Here is a 20300-nt window from a genome sequence, read left to right on the forward strand (position 1 = left end):
TACTGGAATTGCCTTCTGAAAGGCTGCTCGGAATCCCGTTCTTGATCCTCGTTGCCAATGTGATAATTCCAGTAGGCACAGGCCACAAGGCAATGCAGATTTATCCTCCAACATAAATAATGCTGCAGCTGCAGCGTAAAAATCAAATGTCAAAGCCCGGGACTATCGGGAAGTGCCGGTCCGTGTCTGGGGGCTAATATTTACGGCCCTACTGTTGAGCCCCAGTGGCCAGGTCTCCACCTGTTCAAAACTCATATTCTATGAAGCCCATGGGGAGATCAATCAGCGATTTCCCGTGGTCTTCGTGAGGGTTATAATAGGTTGCAATGTGAAATAAAACTGGTTAGCATTTGCAATACTTAAAGGTCATTAAAAAGTTTTTACTATTACTGTTAATATGACTTCAACTGACAATAGTGCTCAATATGAGATACCAAAGGGAAACAATTCTTTACACTGCTTATCCATGAACCTACACGGCCGCTTTTCCCCCACAGCAATAACTCTTAATCAAAGTAACAAAGGCCTCAGTCTTTGACTTTAGTTCTAGTCGCAGCCAATTAATCTTTCTGGTACCTTTAGTCAAACAAGAGGTATTCATAAATGTTTTGTTCCTCTGATCATCACTATATTTACACCCATATTGTGATTGTAATATGTACCAAAGGTTTTTTAGCACAAAGATGCAATTTATTTAAATTCTTTTTTGATCAGTTAACATTGGGCGCGATCTAACGGCCGCACCCGATCGGGACGCAGCGGGTAAGTCTCACGAGAAGCCTATCGCCAGATTTACCCGGTTTGTTAGACCTTGTGAGACCTAAAGGGATCTCATGAGGCATCACAATCTGGATCACGCCCACAACGTGCAGCAGTGCCAAGGTGCCCAGGTGGCTTTTTGCTTGTGCCAGGGGTCGGGGGTTGGGCAAGGGGGCTCGAGGACCTCCTAATCAGTAGGTTGGGGCCCACCAGGGATCATAGTGGGAGATGGAGAGATCGGGCACCATTTTTATTCTGTACTGACAAGCTGAGCTCCTCAGTGCAGGAAATGAAGTTAGTTCGGCCTCGGTGACGACTTCCTCCCGAGGTCCGAAAAAAGATCCCGCTTAATAGCGGGGTCGTTCTTGGTGCTGCAGGCACCAGGAAATACCTCACTAAATGTGCCCACCACGGGACACTTTTTCCGTTAAATCTCGCCCATTATTTTTCTCTGCTATGCTTCCTTGCTTTATTCCTTTTTCAGCTTTTCCCATGTTACATGGGGTTGCCCCAATGCTGAGTGATCATATTTTATTGTTAACAGAGACTTACCACAGATATCTAAAACAAGTCATTCCCCCAGTTTCTACATAAAGATGATGGACTCTGTACCAGAAAACAATTAGTGCATATTATTCCACGTAAAAGCATTTTAGCTCACCACATTCAGACATAATCCAATATACAAATAGTGTAAAATTGCACTGTGCAATATGAGAATACAAACGCATTACTGCATAGTCTTCAATTTTTCTGCTATTTTAACAAGACATTAAGTCAATTCAAATAAACAGGTTCACAACATCCTTGTAACAAAGGAATTTCCTACAAATGCAGAAAGGTGTTTGTATGTAAAATACCAAAAACACATTGTCACCACAAAATATTCCTAAACCCACTTCCCTAAGTATGACCAACCCTGAGGTGAAGTTTATGGTGCCATTATACTTCCAATGCTACATGTAGAATGTTGCTGCATTTTGCAGACTGAAGTCATGATGCCAACTGGGGTAAAAACACAGCTTAGCAACAAAGGAGCTGTGTATGTTCTGAGTTTCACTCCCCAGCTGGCTAATTTCTGATGTTATAACAGCATGAGCAACAGCAATCTTTTTTTTGCATTTAAAGGATTTCATACCAATTTTTAAAAAGGTTCTTAACAGCACCTGCACATTAAAATTTTTTTTTAGAGTATCCAATTCTTCTTTTCAATTAAGGGGCAATTTAGTGTGGGCAAAACCCACGCAAACACAGTGAGAATGTGCAAACTCCACACAGACAGTGACCCAGAGCTGGGATCGAACCTGGAACCGCGGCGCTGTGAGGCAGCAGTGTTTTTTTAAAAAATAATTTTTATTGGAATTTTTTACAGAAAATATAAAATATAACAACAAACAATGAAATGCAACAAAATAACCCATAACAACTGTAACCTCCCCCCAGACCGTATCAACGCATGTATCACATCCCCCCCCAACCCCAACAAGAGAACTTAAAATAAATTAAAATTAAATAAACAAACATAGTCATCGTCCCCCCCTTCCCCTCCCCTCCCCTCCCTCTCCCCTCCCTCTCCCCTCCCCCCCACTCTCCCCTCCCCCCACTCTCCCCTCCCCCTTCCCCCCCCCCCGGGTTGCTGCTGCTACTGTCCCCGTACCCTATCGTTGAGCCAGAAAGTCGAGGAAAGGTTGCCACCGCCTAAAGAATCCTTGTACCGATCCTCTCAGGGCGAATTTGACCTTCTCTAGCTTAATAAAACCCGCCATGTCATTGATCCAGGTCTCCACGCTTGGGGGCCTCGCATCCTTCCATTGTAGCAAAATCCTTCGCCGGGCTACTAGGGATGCAAAGGCCAGCACACCGGCCTCTTTCGCCTCCTGCACTCCCGGCTCCACCCCAACCCCAAAAATTGCGAGTCCCCATCCTGGCTTGACCCTGGATCCCACCACCCTTGACACCGTCCTCGCCACCCCCTTCCAGAATTCCTCCAGTGCCGGTCATGCCCAGAACATATGGGCATGGTTCGCTGGGCTCCCCGAGCACCTGACACACCTGTCTTCACCCCCAAAGAACTTACTCATCCTCGTCCCAGTCATGTGGGCCCTATGCAGCACCTTGAACTGTCTGAGGCTAAGCCTCGCACACGAGGAGGAAGAATGAACCCTCTCCAGGGCATCAGCCCATGTCCCGTCTTCGATCTGTTCCCCCAGTTCCCCCTCCCACTTAGTTTTCAGCTCCTCTACTGACGCCTCCTCCACCTCCTGCATAACCTTGTAGATATCAGTTATCTTCCCCTCTCCGACCCAGACCCCCGAAAGCACTCTGTCACTCACCCCCCTCGCGGGAAGCGAAGGGAATCCCTCCACCTGCCGTCTAGCAAATGCCTTTACCTGCAGATACCTGAACATGTTTCCCGGGGGAGCCCAAATTTCTCCTCCAACTCCCCCAGGCTCACAAACCTCCCATCGATAAACAGATCCCTCAGCTGTCTGATGCCCACTCTGTGCCAACCCTGAAATCCCCCATCAATGTTCCCTGGGACGAACCTATGGTTCCCCCTTAACGGAGCCTCCATTGAGCCCCCCTCTTCTCCCCTATGTCGCCTCCACTGCCCCCAAATCTTGAGGGTAGCCGCCACCACCGGACTCGTGGTATACCTCGCAGGAGGGAGCGGCCACGGCGCCGTTACCAGGGCCCCCAGGCTTGTATCTCCACAGGATGCCCTCTCCATCCGTTTCCATGCTGCCCCCTCCCCCTCCATCACCCACTTGCGCACCATCGACACATTGGCCGCCCAGTAGTACCCCGAGAGACTGGGTAACGCCAGCCCCCCCCATCTCTACCCCGCTCCAAGAAGACCCTCTTCACCCTCGGGGTCCCATGCGCCCAAACAAAGCTCATGATGCTGCTGGTCACCCTTCTAAAAAAGGCCCTAGGGATAAAGATGGGCAAACACTGGAAGAGGAACAAGAACCTCGGGAGAACCGTCATTTGGCACTCTACCCGCCAACGATAGCGGCACCATGTCCCACCTTTTAAATTCCTCCTCCATCTGCTCCACCAGCCTGGTAAAATTAAGCTTATGGAGAGTCCCCCAACTCCTGGCCACCTGCACTCCCAGATATCGGAAACTCTTCACTGCCCTCTTAAACGGGAGCCTCCCAATTCCCTCCTCCTGATCTCCCTGGTGTACTACAAATACCTCGCTCTTGCCAAAATTTAACTTATAGCCCGAGAAGCCCCCAAATTCCGCTAACAGCTCCATCACCCCCGGCATTCTCCCCTCTGGGTCCGCCACATATAACAGCAGGTCGTCCGCATACAGCGATATCCGATGTTCCTCCCCACTCCGCACCAGACCCCCTCCATCTCCCTGACTCCCTCAACGCCATAGCCAGAGGTTCAATCATCAGTGCAAAGAGCAAGGGGGACAGGGGGCACCCCTGCCTGGTCCCATGGTAGAGCCTAAAGTACTCCGATCTCCTTCCATTTGTAACTACACTCGCCATCGGAGCCGCGTAGAGTAGCCTCACCCATTTGATGAATCCCTCCCCAAATCCAAACCGCTCCAGCACCTCCCACAGGTACCCCCACTCAACTCTATCAAACGCTTTCTCTGCGTCCAGCGCCACCACTATCTCCGCCTCCCCCTCCACTGCCGGCATCATGATAACATTTAGCAGTCTCCGCACATTCGTGTTGAGCTGCCGTCCCTTGACAAATCCTGTGAGACAGCAGTGTTAACCCACTGCACCACCGTGCTGCCCCGTATCTGCACATTTTTGAGAAAACATTGCTTTGTACAAGACTGGAATTAAATTCCACATGCTGCAAATGCTCGGCAATACAATATCATGGGAGGGATTCTCCGGCCGCGTTCGCCCAGCTCGCCTGTGGCATTCCAGCGGTGGGCGAGCCGGGAGAATCCAGCCCCATGTGTTAGACATGGTCATTTTGTCTTGGGATCCAGATTGCCTCACGGCTCCCTGATTATACCCTACGTGCGGGATTCTCCCAGCCCTGCGCCAGGTCGGAGAATCGCCGCAACCACGCCACGCCGCCTTGACGCCGGCGCGCGATTTTCCAAGGTGTGGAGAATCGCCGCCATTTGCGGCGGCGCGTTTGGCATGGTGCTGGTTGCGGGTCGCTGATTCTCCAGCCCCGATGGGCTGAATGGCCGCGTGGAAAAAGCAGAGTCCCGCTGGCGCCATCCACACCTGGTCGCTGCGGGCGGGAACTCTGCGCTCTGCACGAAGGGCCGGGGGTGGTGGCCTGGGGGGGGGGGGGGGGGGGGAAGGGGGAAGGGGGGGTTCCCGTGGGGGGGCCTCCGATGGGGTCTGGCCCGCCATGATCGGGGCCCACCAATCGGCGGGCCGGCCTCTTCCACCCCCCCCGGCCCTACTTTGTTGCGGGTCTGGCCCCAGAACCCCCGCGCCATGTTGCGTCGGGACCGGAGCGTTCAGTAACGCCACCGCGCATGTGCGGGTTGGCGCCGCCCCCAGTGCGCGCCAGGAAGTAAGGCTGGAGCGGCGTGAACTGCTCCAGTGTTGTTCTGGCCCCCTATGGGGGACAGAATCACTAGTGCCTGCGCCCGTTTCACGCCGTCGTGTTTCACGACAGCGTTCACGATGGTGCGGACACTTTGCCTCCATTTCGGAGAGTCCCGGCCTATATCTTGCACTATTATGCAGCCAAACCTACTTTCCACTGACATGAAAGCCATAGCATAATAAACATGCACTATTCTGCTGAATATATATGAACTAAATTCTACTCACCTGTTTTGCAGTATTTTTATAACCTTTTCTTTTTAGCTTTGTTTTGCCTTCTTAAACACTGGATCAACTATTCCTTTTTTCTTTCAATTTAATTAATGTATCATATTCACTTAATAAGTTCAGTGAGCAAACAAGATTTATTAAAAATGCACTGAAACATGCAACACTTTATTATAAGGATGCAGTAGGGCAAAGTTGATAGAAGGATAATGCATGAATAGTGACTGCAGTCGAGGTTGAAGGGCTAGCGTTGTTTAAACGTGTACATTACAAACCAGGCACCAGAGGATGAGGGCACTACTGCATACATGAGGTCTCTTCTATAAAATAAGGGGCAGCAATAATTTATCAGCCAGAGCCTGAAAATTGCTGATTTATTACATCTTGGACTGAGCCATTTTTGCAATAAAAATGTGTTCACCTGTTGTCAGTAGATTACTCTCAATGCTATGGACATCAAATAATTGGGAACAAATTTCACTTATGACTGATCTTCAGTCACATTTTAGACATAGACTCGGAGATGTTATATTTACTGATTCATTTGCATCTAAAAAATCTATTTCCCAATTTAATACGAGAAAATAATTTTCCATCATTTTTATTTCCAATTAAAATAAATTGGCTTAACCATTATTTATGTGCAGGTGTTTAGTGTTGGGTTTGCACCTCATGATCAAAGTAGTTACAATTAAAATTCTCCTAATGAGCATATGTAAGCACATTATTCATAAAGAAAATAGATTTTCCTTTTAAGATCATGCCAACAAAGTAGCTACTGTACTTGGTTGCTCAGAAAAAAAACACACTGCTAATTGCAATGTTGAATGTTTGCATCTAAGAATCATCCAAATATGACATTTGTTCAAGCTACATCTCATTAATCTAAAGCACAGTTTAAATGCTTTGTTTGCAAATTATAATTATTTTGATTACGCCAGTTACTGATAGTAATGCTTATTTGCAATGCATCCTTTTGAATTTGTTTAATTACATCTTGAAACATTGCGGAGAAGATTAATTAACCCACCTGGCTTCCTGGCATGCAGTCCTGGCTTGGATCTGTCATACTCATAAACATGTTTTCACCATCAAACTGTGAATAGAATAATAAATATTCAGAATGCATCTAAAGTTAAAGTCTAGCAATAAAACATAAGAATCAAATATAGATCTTGTTGAAAGGGTTTGCTTCTGGTTCCATATTGCTTGTCTTTGATGTGCTTGTTCCCATCCTTATTGACCCTGGATGTCAGTGATTTGAGGTAATTAGTGCAATCGTAATTACATCAGGCAAGCAAGAAATGAATGGTTTCCTTTCATCTGCAATCTGTTATGAAACAAAATGGCTCATTCTCTGCAGCATGCACACAGATATTGCTATTAGTCTTAATGAATTGCTAAATGAATGGCACTGTTTCTGGCAGGATAGAAGAATGATGAAGTGTACCTAGAGTGTTCTCTGATTCGTACCAGATCTCAAGTTACAATTTGGCTGTAGAAAATGTGTGCATATAAAACAAGAAATGGTCTAACATTTTAGAGTGAGCTTCATGGGCTTCAGACGCGATACTCCAAAGTCTCAATGTAAAGGTTTAGCCAGTAAATATGGGTTTGGAATCAAATAGATTGCCGCATGGAGTGCAAGTTCTTTTGATTGAGCCAGTTTCCATGGAAAGTACTGTACATGAACTCATTCTATACATTCATTGATTGATGAAACACAGATGATGCTTGTTAAATTCTACTTAGATGGCTATGTTAACAAGGATCATGGATTCTCTTCCATTTATCTTAAACTGGTGGCACAATTGTTGATTTACCTATGCAACTATCTATGTTAATGAAGATTAATTGATTGTGTCTTTGCATAGTTAAGATTTGTTTTATTCTAACTAATTTGGTAAACAATGCAATTCTTTATTCTTGAAACAGACACTTCAGGAACTCTTTCGATAAAACTGAAGTGCTGCAAAAATTTGCAGGCTTTGGTTCAATACAAAGATGAGCATGCTCAGATTGTTGATTGGTATGCATTTCGATTTTTCTCAGGGTAACCATTCTAAGAGTAAAATAATGCACGACTGTGACCAGGTATAAAAATATAACAATTCTAAATCAAAATCTAACAATAAGTACAATCAAAAACATTTATTTTTCGGACTTCTTTAAGACTCTGGCAACCAAAATAATTTGATATTACCCAAAGAAAACGTTTCAATGTTCCTTTGGTGTATATTCCATGGGAACTGCAAGATATGCACAATCAATAACCAGTCAAACATAAACAGTACCATCATACACCCTTTAATCTGGCTAAAGTCAGTTGCACGGTATCATTGTTAAGAACACACATGTACAGCAGTTGTGGCTTTAGCTTTGCAAAGATAAAATGAACACTGAGCGGCAACGCAACCTAAGACTACCTACACCTCACAACATTGCTGACAATTCGCTTTATGAGGATGGCTAAGTAGTTATTTAATCATTAAAGCACTTTTGTGTTTACAATAACAAAACCCCGCAATGTTCTTGGCCTCTGGAAAAGATTCCAATCAGAAAGGTTATGCTTGTTTGAAGTGCTGGGGTCCTGCAGTATCCATGCCAAGAGAATACACATGAAACAGCAAGTAGGATGCAAAGGATACTCTTTTATTAACTTTACACAAATACCCCACTCTCCAAAAGGTCACCCTCTCCAACCTGCACCCAGGTCGGGATTTTTATATTGTGAGGGCCCCCGATTAAAGGGGAAGCCCCACCCTGTTGCTGGATAAGTTCATATTCCATGCAGGTCATGGGGAACCAGATGGTCCATGTCATAATATCCACTCATGTATATAATGAGATGCAGACAGGCAGTGATTGACACATAGGATGACCAGTAAGCATACAACACAGTACAGCCAATCACCAGACAGGACACAACCACTATAAAGCCAGAGGGCACTAGGTTTCCCGCTCTCTCGGGACCCAGCTACTGAGACAGTCAGAGTCCACGAGCTAGCAAGTGCAAACACCATGGTAGCTAGTAAATCTGGTCAGGCTACGACAAGGTCACCAGTCAGATCAGTATAGTGTCGACCCACAGCTGAATATGTTTATCAGTTCAGTCATTGAATAAAATAGTGTTGGATCTTCTCCAGTGTTAGACGTCTGTTTCTAACTTCCCTGCATCGAGTGCAGTCCACATCGAACCAACCTGCCTAACACATCATGGTACCAGAGTGAACTGATCTTAACGGACCTACCTCGAGTGAATCAGCATTGACCAGCAATCAGCCATCCAGCGAAATGGAAAACATCCAGTCTCCTCCGCATCTCCGGCAACCTCAGCGCCAACTGGAAAATCTTCAAGCAAAAGTTCCTCTTGTACATCGAGGCCTCCAACCTCGAGGCAGCATCGGATGCCAGGAAGATCGCGCTATTTCTTTCCACTGCGGGGGATCACGCCATCCATATCTACAACTCCCTTACGTTCGCCGACGGCGAAGACAAAACAAAATTCAAAACAGTCCTGCTGAAGATCGACAGCCACTGCGACATTGAGGTGAATGAGAGCTTTGAACGGTACATCTTCCAACAGAGGCTTCAGGGTAAAGATGAACCTTTTCACTCCTTCTTGACCCATCTCCGCATCCTAGCTCACTCATGTAACTATGACTCAACGGCTGATTCCATGATCCGGGATCAGATCGTTTTCGGGGTCCACTCCGACTCCCTGCGGCAGCAACTCCTTAAAATCAAACAGTTAACCCTCTCTGTCACTATTGAGACGTGCGTTGTCCATGAGCATGCCAAGAATCATTACTCCCACATCAGGGCGGCAGAAACTGCAAAGCTGGCCTCCCACGAGGCGGAAAGGGTGCAGGCCATCGAACAGATGCAGGGCCTGAGCATCGAGGAGAGTGGCCATTTTGCGCGCTTTTCCCGGATCCCTGTGCATGCGCGCCACAACCGAGTGGACGACGAAACTGACAACCCGACTGCACAGGTGCGTACGTCGACCGACCGCACTACATATGCACGATGGCGCACATAACACGCTGACGTCAGCGTCATGACGTGTCTGAATTGTGGCTCCGCCCACTTAAAGCGGCAATGTCCGGCAAAAGGACGCCAATGTCATCAGTGTGGCAGCCCTTTGCAGATCTGCTCCACTGCTCAGCAGCCAGCGATCCCAGCTGCGGCGCAGAAGTGTCCGTTCAGTACAGCAAGGCATGCCAGATTCCGATCCCGACAGCCCATCGGACCCTGATGCTGACTGCCTCAAGTCTCCATATCGGGTGGGCATCACAACATGAGCTGCCCTCCACCACACCTGCGCAGCGCCTCTCGATCCTCAGTGTGGATCCAAACGACGAGTGGTGTGCTTCCTCACAGTTAACAAGGCTCGCATCCAATTTAAACTGGACATCGCCGCGTCTGCGAACCTCATCTCACAATCCGACCTCGACACCATCCAGGCCCGACCAAGCATTCTTCCACCGGCCTGCCAACTCCTTGACTACAATGGCAATCCCATAGCTGCCAGTGGCTCGTTTCAACTAGGGGTATCCAACAAGGCAAGCAAGGCAACATTACGGTTTGAAATCGTCAGGCCTGACAGGGCGTCCCTGCTCGGTGCTCGCGCCTGCAAGCTCCTGAACCTGGTTCAGCGAGTCCACACCATGTCATCGTCACCGGCGACGGCCTCGCCTGATAGAAATTTGCAAGCCGACATAGACGACATTATCACGCAGTACCACAGCGTATTCGATGGAATGGGCACGCTCCCATACCGATATAAAATCCTGCTCAAGCCGAACGCCACCCCTGTAATTCATGCACCACGCCGGGTGCCAGCACCCCTCAAGGATCGTCTGAAAAAGCAACTACAGGACCTCCAAGACCAGGGCATCATTTCGAAGGTCACTGAGCCAACAGACTGGGTCAGCTCCATGGTCTGCGTAAAGAAGCCATCAGGGGAGCTCCGCATTTGCATTGATCCTTTAAGGATCTAAACCGCAACATCATGCCAAATTCTTCACTAATCTGGACGCCTCCCGGGGCTTTTGGCAAATACAGCTCGATGCGTCCAGTCGCAAGCTGTGCACTTCAACACCCCGTTCGGTCGCTACTGCTACAACCGCATGCCTTTCGGCATCATATCTGCCTCTGAAGTGTTTCACCACATCATCGAGCAGATGATGGAGGGCATCGATGGGGTGCGAGTATACGTGGACGACGTGATTATCTGGTCCACAATGCCCCAGGAACACATCGCTCGCCTCAAGCAGGTCTTCCAGCGAATTCATGAACATGGTCTCCAGCTCAACAGGGCCAAGTGTTCATTTGGTCAATCGGATATTAAGTTTCGAGGTGACCACATCTCACAGCAGGGTGTGCGGTCAGACGCTGACAAGGTCTTGGCGATCAATGCCATGAAGACCCCAGAGGACAAGAAGGCGGTCCTCCACTTCCTCGGGATGGTCAACTTTCTCAAGAAATTAATTCCCAATATGGCATCCCACACCACGGCCCTCCGCCATCTTGTCAAGAAGTCAACGGAATTCCAGTGGCTGCCCACACATGAAGCGGAATGGCGTGAGCTGAAGGCAAAGCTCACCACAGCCCCAGTTCTAGCATTCTTCGACCCAACCAAGGAAACCAAGATGTCAACTGATGCAAGCCAGGACGGCATTGGGGCAGTGCTCCTCCAGCGAGATGACTCCTCGTCCTGGGCTCTAATGGCATATGCCTCCAGGACCATGACTCCCACTGAGCAACGGTATGCCCAGATCGAAAAGGAGTGCCTGGGTCTCCTGACAGGAATAGTCAAGTTTCATGACTACATTTACAGCCTGGCGCAATTCACGGTGGAAACGGACCACAGGCCTCTAGTCCACATAATCCAGAAGGATTTAAATGACATGACACCTCGGTTACAGCGATTTCTCCTTCGACTCCGCCGCTATAACTTCGAACTTGTCTACACGCCAGGCAAAGAGCTGATCATTGCAGATGCCCTATCCCGGTCCATCACCATAGCGTGTGAACAAGGTGACTTAATCTGCCACATAGAAGCGCAAGTGCAATTGTGCCACAAACCTCCCAGCCTCTGCCGAACGGGTGGTCCAAATTCGTGAGGAAACGGCCAAGGATCCTCTACTGCAGCATGTGATGCAGCACCTTACCCATGGCTGGCAGAAGGGACAATGTCCCCAATTCTTTAACGTGAAAGACGAGCTGACGTTTGTGGAGGGAGTCCTTCTGAAACTCGACAGGATCATTATTCCTCAGAGCATGCAGGCTATGGTGCTGGGTCAACTCATGAGGGTCACCTTGGAGTCGAGAAATGCCGACGCAGAGCTCGGGAGGCGGTTTATTACCCGGGCATTAACCAGGACATTGCCAACATGGACCTCAATTGCCCCAACTGTCAGAAGTTTCAACCGGCTCAATCCAAGGAAACACTGCAACAGCACTGCAACAGCACGAGATTGTGACCTCTCTGTGGTCCAAAGTAGGTGTAGACCTTTTCCATGCCAAGGGGTGTGACTACGTACTCCTGGTCGACTAACTCTCCAGTTACCCAGAAGTGGTGAAACTGTCCGACCTCACGTCGAAGACGGTCATCAAAGCCTGCAAAGAAACGTTCGCCAGGCACGGGATACCGCTCATGGTAATGAGCGACAATGGTCCATGCTTTTACAGCCAAGAATGGTCTGATTTTGCACAGTCCTACAACTTCCGTCACGTTACCTCCAGTCCCCACGACCCGCAATCAAACGGGAAGGCCGAGAAAGGGGTCCATATTGTCAAGCGGTTGCTGTGAAAAGCTGCAGACTCAGGCTCCGACTTCAACCTGGCAATGCTGGCATACAGGGCAACCCCACTCTCCACTGGGTTGTCTCCAGCGCAGATGTTCATGAATCGCATTCCGAGGACCACAGTTCCAGCCATCCATGTTCCAGACCTTGACCACCTCACGGTTTTACAAAAAATGCAGCAGTCCCAGGCCCAACAGAAGGCCACATACGATGCTCATGCCACGGATCTACCCGAGCTGGCTCCAGCCGATCATGTTCGTGTCCAGTTGCCTGAGGGCGGCTGGTCAGCCACAACTGTTGTTGTCAAACAAGTTGCCCCAAGGTCTTTCCTTGTCTGCATGGCTGATGGCTCCCTGCTACGGCACAACAGACGGGCATTGCGAAGAGTTCCACGCCCACCACCTGACCGCAGTGCTCCGCCGGCCATCATACTTCCTCCGGACGTACCCTGCCACGAGGCCACCGATCAACCAGCAATCCTGCCGGCCCACGCGGCCACCACGATGGCAGCGATCCCACCTATCCACGTGCAGGCGGCTCCTGATCCACCTCTGCGGCGATCAACAAGAATTCGTCACCCACCACAAAGACTGAATCTGTAGACTGAACTCTTGTAAATTTTGTGACTGAATTCATCGATTTAACCTTTGTAAATATTGCTTTGTTTGCCATGTAGCTGCACTATCGACACCTTCCCATGTATATACGTTTGTTCAAGCACAGTTTGTATATAGTCAGGCATATATATATATATATACGTATACATACCTCAGTATTTATTTAACTAAAAAAAAGGGGGCAGATGTCATAATATCCACGCATGTATATAATGAGATGCAGACAGGCAGTGATTGACACATAGGATGACCAGTAAGCATACAACACAGTACAGCCAATCACCAGACAAGACACTACTACTATAAATCCAGAGGGCACTAGGTTTCCCGCTCTCTCGGGACCCAGCTACTGAGACAGTCAGAGTCCATGAACTAGCAAGTGCAAACACCATGCGGTAGCTAGTAAGTCTGGTCAGGCTACTACAAGGTCACCAGTCAGATCAGTATAGTGTCGACCCACAGCTGAATATGTATAGCAGTTCTATAGTTGAATAAAACAATGTTGGATCTTCTCCAGTGTTAGACGTCTGTTTCTAACCTCCCTGCATCGAGTGCAGTCCACATCGAACCAACCTGCCTAACACATCAGTCCATACCCCAATAACTCCGTGGGGGTTGTAATAGGTCCCATTGGTCATTCAACATTATTTAGTTTCGGCAACTAGGTAATCCCTTGATTCCACACAGCAGTCTGTTGTGCCACCTGTATTTGGGCTATCACAGCAAACCAAAGGGTGGATATTGGATGGAGTGGATAATGCTGGCTTCTGGCGGAGTGGGGGGGGGGTTCCCTCAATAAAAGGCAATTAGTGTCTGCTTGAAGGGCCTGGCATTGCCACCCCATCGCTCTTGCAACTGACCCACCTCACCGTGCCCCCACGAACCCACCCTGTGACCCCCTTCACGTGTGTCTGGGGCCCTCCTCGATTTGAGGCCTCAGGTGGGTGTAGTACCAGCTGCAGCCATCATTTTTTTGGCGGTATGGTGCACAGTGGTTAGCACTGTTTGCTCCACAGCGCCAGGGTCCCGGGTTTGATTCCCGCTTGGGTCACTGTCTGTGCAGAGTCTGCATGTTCTCCTGTGTCTGCATGGGTTTCCTCTGGGTGCTCCGGTTTCCTTCACAAGTTCCAAAAGATGTGCTTGTTAGGTGAATTGGATATTCTGAATTCTTCCTCTCTGTACCCGAACAGGAGCCGGAGTGTGGTGACTAGGGGATTTTCACAGTACCTTCATTGCACTGTTAATGTAAGCCTACTTGTGCCACTAATAAAGATTATTATTATTAATGCTGCTGAGTATAGAAGAGCTGCTGGCCTCTGAAAGACTGGCAGTTCTCAATGGCCGGGACTTAAGTTCCAGGGCTCCTTGTCCTGTCAAGTGCCTCAGCGGAATAAGGTGTGGTGGACCTTCCCTAAAGGGGTGATGTGGGGGTCACCTCCAGGCTCTCTGGTAGTGCATTCCATCAGGAAGTTTAAAGGGCGAAAGCTGGGAGTTGAATGAATAAAGAGTTTCAGATTCGAAGATATTGACTGGTTTCTCTGCGCCATCAGTTTTCTTTCTTATTTCCAGAAGGCTGGGGGAAGAGTGCTCATTTGTATGCAGCAGGCATCTCACAGCTTTAGCAGTAACCGTTTCCTGCACCCCCCCCCCCCCCCCCCCCCCCCCCAACTCCCAACCACCTTCCACAACAGCAGGTTCCTAACTATAGGCTGATAGCCTGCTGGAATCCAGCGAACACAGTTCTAGTAGCCAGGTGTAGCAAACATCACATGGTCAGTGCCATAAGACCATAAGACATAGAAGCAGAATTAGGCCACTGGGCCCATCAAGACTGCTCCGCCATTCAATCATGGCTGATATTTTCTCATCCCCATTCTCCTGCCTTCTCCCCATAACCCCTGATCCCCTTATTAATCAAGAGCATGTTAGTCAGTTAGTCAAGAACCAATGTTAGTCAGGTAGCCAGAAGTCTAGCTTTGTCACAGTTCGGCAGGGTTGTATGTTCAAAAATTACAAAATCATTGATATCGGACTTTAAGATAATTATAAACAAATTCAATAAAACAGCCTTGGGTTCAATTCCGACCTTGGGTGACTGTGCGGAGTCTGCACGTTCTCCCCATGTCTGCGTGGGTTTCCTCCGGGTGCTCCGGTCTTCTCCCACAGTCCAAAGATGTGCAGATTAGGTGGATTGGCCATACTAAATTGCCCCATGCTAAATTGCCCAAAAAGGTTGGGTCGGGTTAATGGGGTAGGGTGGGGTATGGGCCTAGGAACAATGCAGACACGATGGGCCTAGGTACAATGCAGACACGATGGGCCAAATGGCCCCTTTCTATACTGTAGGAATTCTATGATTCTGAGCTCGACCGAATCAGAGGTTGGTTTGCTGCAGAACAAAGTGTTGAATTTTAAAAGAATCTTTAAAACCTCTTTAATGCATCACCTATTCAGTTACCTAAAATCAATGAAAATGACACTGTCAGTCCAATAATTAAACTAAAACCAGCAACAACTTAATTTTCATGCCAAAATAGCATCTTATTTCCATTGGATTTAACTTTACTCTGATATTTACGGTATAGAGTGACCTTGAACTGAACACCGAGTGCTGTATCTGCAAATTCAGATACTGCTTTCACCAATTGATGTATTCAATATGGAAGAAAACAACTTGTGACTATCAAAAGAGAAGCACGCAAAAGTAATTCAGACTAGTCAAATTAAGTAAATCACTTTTCCATTTCCTCAGTTGCTCCTGCATTGGCTGGAGTTGCTTTGCTATTAGCAAGGTGCTAAAACCCAAAATTCAAAAATAAATATTTAGAAATAAGCAATTAAAAGGAGTGGTAATGTAATATGTCCAGCAATAAAAATTAAGTAATCTAGTCAAGGAGAAGATCTGCCACAATTGGTTGCCTCTTCTCTTTGACATATTTGTACCTGGTTAGACTACACGAAAGAGGCGAGGCAATTAAATGAAGCAGATCTCTCCTCCACTGGATAAATCTATCATTACTATCGGATACATTTGTAATACACTTTAGAACCACTCTTTTTAATTACTTACCTTTTTCTAAACTTCAATCTGAATTCCTTTGTAACTTGCTGATGGCAATGAACTGCTAAATCTCGACTGGAGTGTTTTGGCAAACCTATCAAATAAAATTCATGTATTTTGAGATTATACACTGTGGACAGTTGCGAAAGTCTTAATTTAAGACCAGTAAAACTATATGAAGCTGAGTGAAAAAATGGTTGATAAACAGTGCTTGCAAATTTAAAATACCATTTTCAATTTGCTGGCTTGTAGCTCTAGTTTGTTTCCCCACTTAATTAATGTATGGGTCAATAATTTGACCCAAGGGACAATTAGCAATGCACTTCAAAAACCATGTGATCAGACTAAGTCAACATGGATTTACAAAAGGAAAATTAAGGCTGAGATCAGACAACATTTTGGTTCCTCAGGGAATCAAGGGATTTGGAACATGGACAGGAAATTGGTATGGAAGCTGAATATCAGTCATGATCATATTGAAAGAAAGATATGCATTAATTTATCCCTATTCATGATCACTGGATGTCTCAAGATACTTCACAGCCAATGAAGTAGTTTTTGAAGTGTAGTCACTATTGCCTACACTAATGAGCGGCACGGTGGCACAATGGTTAGCACTGTTGCTTTACAGCACCAGGGACTCGAGTTCAATTCCTGGCTTGTGTCATTGTTTATGTGGAGTCTCCCATGTTCTTCCCGTGTCTGTGTGGATTTCCTCCGAGTGCTCCGGTTTCCTCCCACAAGTCCCGAAAGACGTGCTGTTGGGTAAATTTGTACATTCTGAATTCTCCCTCAGTTGTACCCGAACACCCCCACAACCTGCAGTGTAAAATGACCAGATCATCTGCTTTTATTTTATTGGTGCTGTTCTTCAAAATAGTGCCATGGTTTCTCCTATATCCATCTGAGCAGGCCAATGGAGACTTGGTTTAATGTCTCATCTGAAAGACAACATGTACTCAAACTGCACTGGAATGTCAGCCTTGACTTTTGTGATCAAACTCTAGAATGGTGAGAACATTGTTGCTGAGCAACAGCTGACAAAATGCATTGAATATTAAATAAATTGAATACTGAAGGGTGGAGCTTGCTCAACACGTCTTTTTACTCCTGCTCCTATTTTGTATGTTCTTATTTCCTTCGCTCCACACTTTTGGACCAGAGAGATGAAACCTACCACAAGCTTAATGGATATTGCACACATCAATAACTCTTGAAAATACTGGAGTGTAGGCGCTGTACAGAAATCTCATCAATGGTATTGAGGCAAAGTCCCCATAATAAGGTTCCCAGGACAGAAGAGCGCTCAATATAAAATGCATGCTGCGTGGAAGGTTTGTTCCATTTCAGCTGTGCCATTCAGCAACTCCGATTTTCTGAATTATATTTTGTTGAACAGAAGAAGTTGGACCCATCCAGACAGCTTCTTAAAGTTGAACTACTTCTCCATTAGTGCTTGTTTGGCCAGGAAGATATGGTAAACCACTGATTTGAATGAAGCCATGAGTACCTCCATGGGCATCCCTCTCTATTTATCGGTTTTGGACAATGAGAAGACAAATGCCAAACAGCTGTGTTTCAATCTTAGTCACTCCATTAGAACATACCTTTAAACTGCCACTTACGGACACAAAGCTAGGCTCTTCTATCTGAATCTGTTGAAGAGACCTGTATGAGCAACATATTTTCAAAGGAGCCAGTGAATGAACTGTGTGCACATGTCTGCACCCAGGCTTGTGAACTACTTCCAGGGCAGGGGCAGCTCTGCCACTGGTTTTGAAAGTTAGAGTTGCAATGAACTTTAGTGCAACAGGTTCCAACCAAGCGACCACAGGAAATCTCTAGTACATTTCACAACCTTCAGTCCAAATTTGCATTCTCCAGGTCAAAGATACGTTAGTTGCCATAGTGGCCAGTAATTTCATTCAATCTCTTCTGGAAAGCAGCCAGCAATTGGGAAGAGGTCACATTTACCATATGGCAGGATTCCACAGGGTTTATTGACAGGACCATAAGCCAGACATGCCCCTCCCCCAGACAACTCAATTTATAAGTTGAAATCACTAACAGTCTATACTTGACCAGTGCAACTATAGGCACAAAGGGCAGGATTCTCCAAAATGGAGGCAGAGTGTTCGTGCCGTTGTGAAAGCCATCGCATTTCATGACGGCACGAAACGGGTGCGGACACTACCGATTCTGGCCCCCACAGGGGGCCAGCACGGCGCTGGAGCGGTTCATGCTGCTCCAGCCTCCCTTCCCAGCGCCAACTGGGTGCCGCGCCAACCTGCGCATGCGCAGTTGGGCCGCGCCAACCCGCGAATGCGGGGGGGACTTCCTTAATGCGCCGGCCCTGACGCCTGACGCAACATGGTGTGGGGGCTCAGGGACCGGCCGCGTAATAAAATAGGGCCGGGGCTGGAGAGGCCGGCCCACCGAATGGCGGGCCCCAATCGCGGGGCAGACCCCATCGGAGGCCCCCCCCCCTACCCCCGTGAAGGAGCACTTTTCCCCGCCCCACAGGCCACCCCCGACCCTACGTGCAGAGTTCCCGCTGACTGCGAGCAGGTGTGAACGCCGCCGGCGGGACTCTGCCGTTTCCGCGCGGCCGCTCGACCCACTAAGGCCGGTGAATCAGCGGCCCAGCCACGGACAGCGACCCACGATCGGCGCCGCACAAAACGCGTCGGCGCAAATGGCACCGATTCTCCGCTCCTCGGAGAATCGTTGGACTGGCGACGCGGGAAAAAATGGCACAAACGGCGATTTTCCCAAATGGCGTGGCATGGAAGAATCGCGCCCCATGTGTCATTTTGAGCGCGATTGGCTGGATGTTTCTTGACGGCTGTGTTGGCAAGATTGCGGCCCATATTTCATGGCACTTAGTGCCGAAAATGAGCCCCAAGAGCTTCTCGTCATTATTAGCTGCCTCACCATCTGATTCGTCAGGCTTGCGCCTCAGCTTCTTGCCGCTAACAAGGGTGGGAGCTGCTTTTAAACGCACCCTCACCACTCAATCCAGTCAACACACAAGCATGGCAGTGCGTAGACCTGCTCCTCACTTTGGAGATGCCAACCTGGCCAGAGTTGAGGACCCCGTTGATGGAAGACGGGCCATCCTGTTCCCATGAGGGCATTGGAGGACCAGCGGCAGGGTCGCCAATACCACCTGGGAGGCAGTGGCAGCAGCTGGCAATTTGGGCAGCATGAACTGGAGGACCACCGTCCAATGTAGGAAGAAAAAACAACCTGCACCGAGTTGCAAGGGTAAGTTACCACCTCTTTCTTGGCATCAATTACACATGCCAATTCTCAAATTCCCAACCCCGCCGCCCCTCCCCCCAACTAATCACTGGCTGACACCTCGCACTCTCCCCACATCCGATCTGCATGCTTATTCGTCATAATACCCTGCCGTCCACCAGCACAACCCCTTCATGTCCAGGTGCGTTACCTACACATACCACCTGCAATAGACCTCCTGATCCATCCACGGGCAGCTCACAAAGCCCTCTCTTTGTCCCTGCAGGAGTAGATAGCCCATAATAAGCGAGAAAGGGCCAAGATGGGGAGCAGAGGACCAGAGATCCAAGTCCTCCGCCCCAATGAGGAATGGGCCCTGGTGGACCACGGGCTTCACCGTGGAGAGAGCAGTCACCAACAGCAAGGCTGATCTTCTGTCCCTTTACCCAGATGACCTGTTTCAAGTGAGTTGTTCATGTCAGACAAAATGTCAAAATGATCCTTCCCTCTCACTGACCACATGTCCATTCTCTCGCAGAATATCCATCTAACGGGGCCGGGCCACCAACCGCCTCCACCACCTGCACCCCCCCCTTCCCCCACCACCCTGCCACCCTAGAGACCATCTCAGAGGACAGCTACGAGGAGACCACCATTGATGTGTTGTGGCATGGTTGCACAGTGGTTTACACTGTTGCTTCACAGCTCCAGGTCCCAGGTTCGATTCCCAGCTTGGGTCACTGTCTGTGCGGAGTCTGCATGTTCTCCCTGGGTCTGGTGCAGACCCGATGGGCCTTCTTCTGCACTGTAAATCCTGTGATTCTATGAACTATCACTCCCACCTCCCATCAGCGCAGAGATACGCACCTTGGTTGGCGACATTAGTGGACAGGCTTCTGAGGCACAATCTGGTGAGCACCACACAGATGCTGATGCACATCAGGTCCAGGCAGGAACATCCCAGTCCTGCTGGAGCCCAGGACTCTGCGAGTCCCAGTCAGGTGCCAAGCCTCTGGACAAGGTTATCCCA

At 48.3% G+C, this 20300-nt stretch overlaps 1 protein-coding gene across 12 annotated transcripts in view; it reads right to left on the minus strand.

Moving 5' to 3' along the window:
* Positions 1–20300, minus strand: part of tox (thymocyte selection-associated high mobility group box) — a 495189-nt gene that overhangs the window by 190502 nt on the left and 284387 nt on the right. Inside the window, exon 1 of one of the 12 annotated variants that reach the window (XM_038809428.1) lies at positions 6568–6697. The exons of 10 other annotated variants lie outside the window; for them this stretch is intronic. In XM_038809428.1, coding sequence (XP_038665356.1) covers positions 6568–6666 — 99 coding nt within the window. In that variant the 5' untranslated portion in view covers positions 6667–6697. Of the gene's footprint in view, positions 1–6567; positions 6698–20300 lie in introns of those variants that run through there. One more of the 12 variants, XM_038809430.1, reaches the window with a different exon arrangement.

The sequence above is a fragment of the Scyliorhinus canicula genome, chromosome 10 (assembly GCF_902713615.1).
Source record: "Scyliorhinus canicula chromosome 10, sScyCan1.1, whole genome shotgun sequence".
In the NCBI taxonomy this organism is placed as follows: Eukaryota; Metazoa; Chordata; class Chondrichthyes; order Carcharhiniformes; family Scyliorhinidae; genus Scyliorhinus; species Scyliorhinus canicula.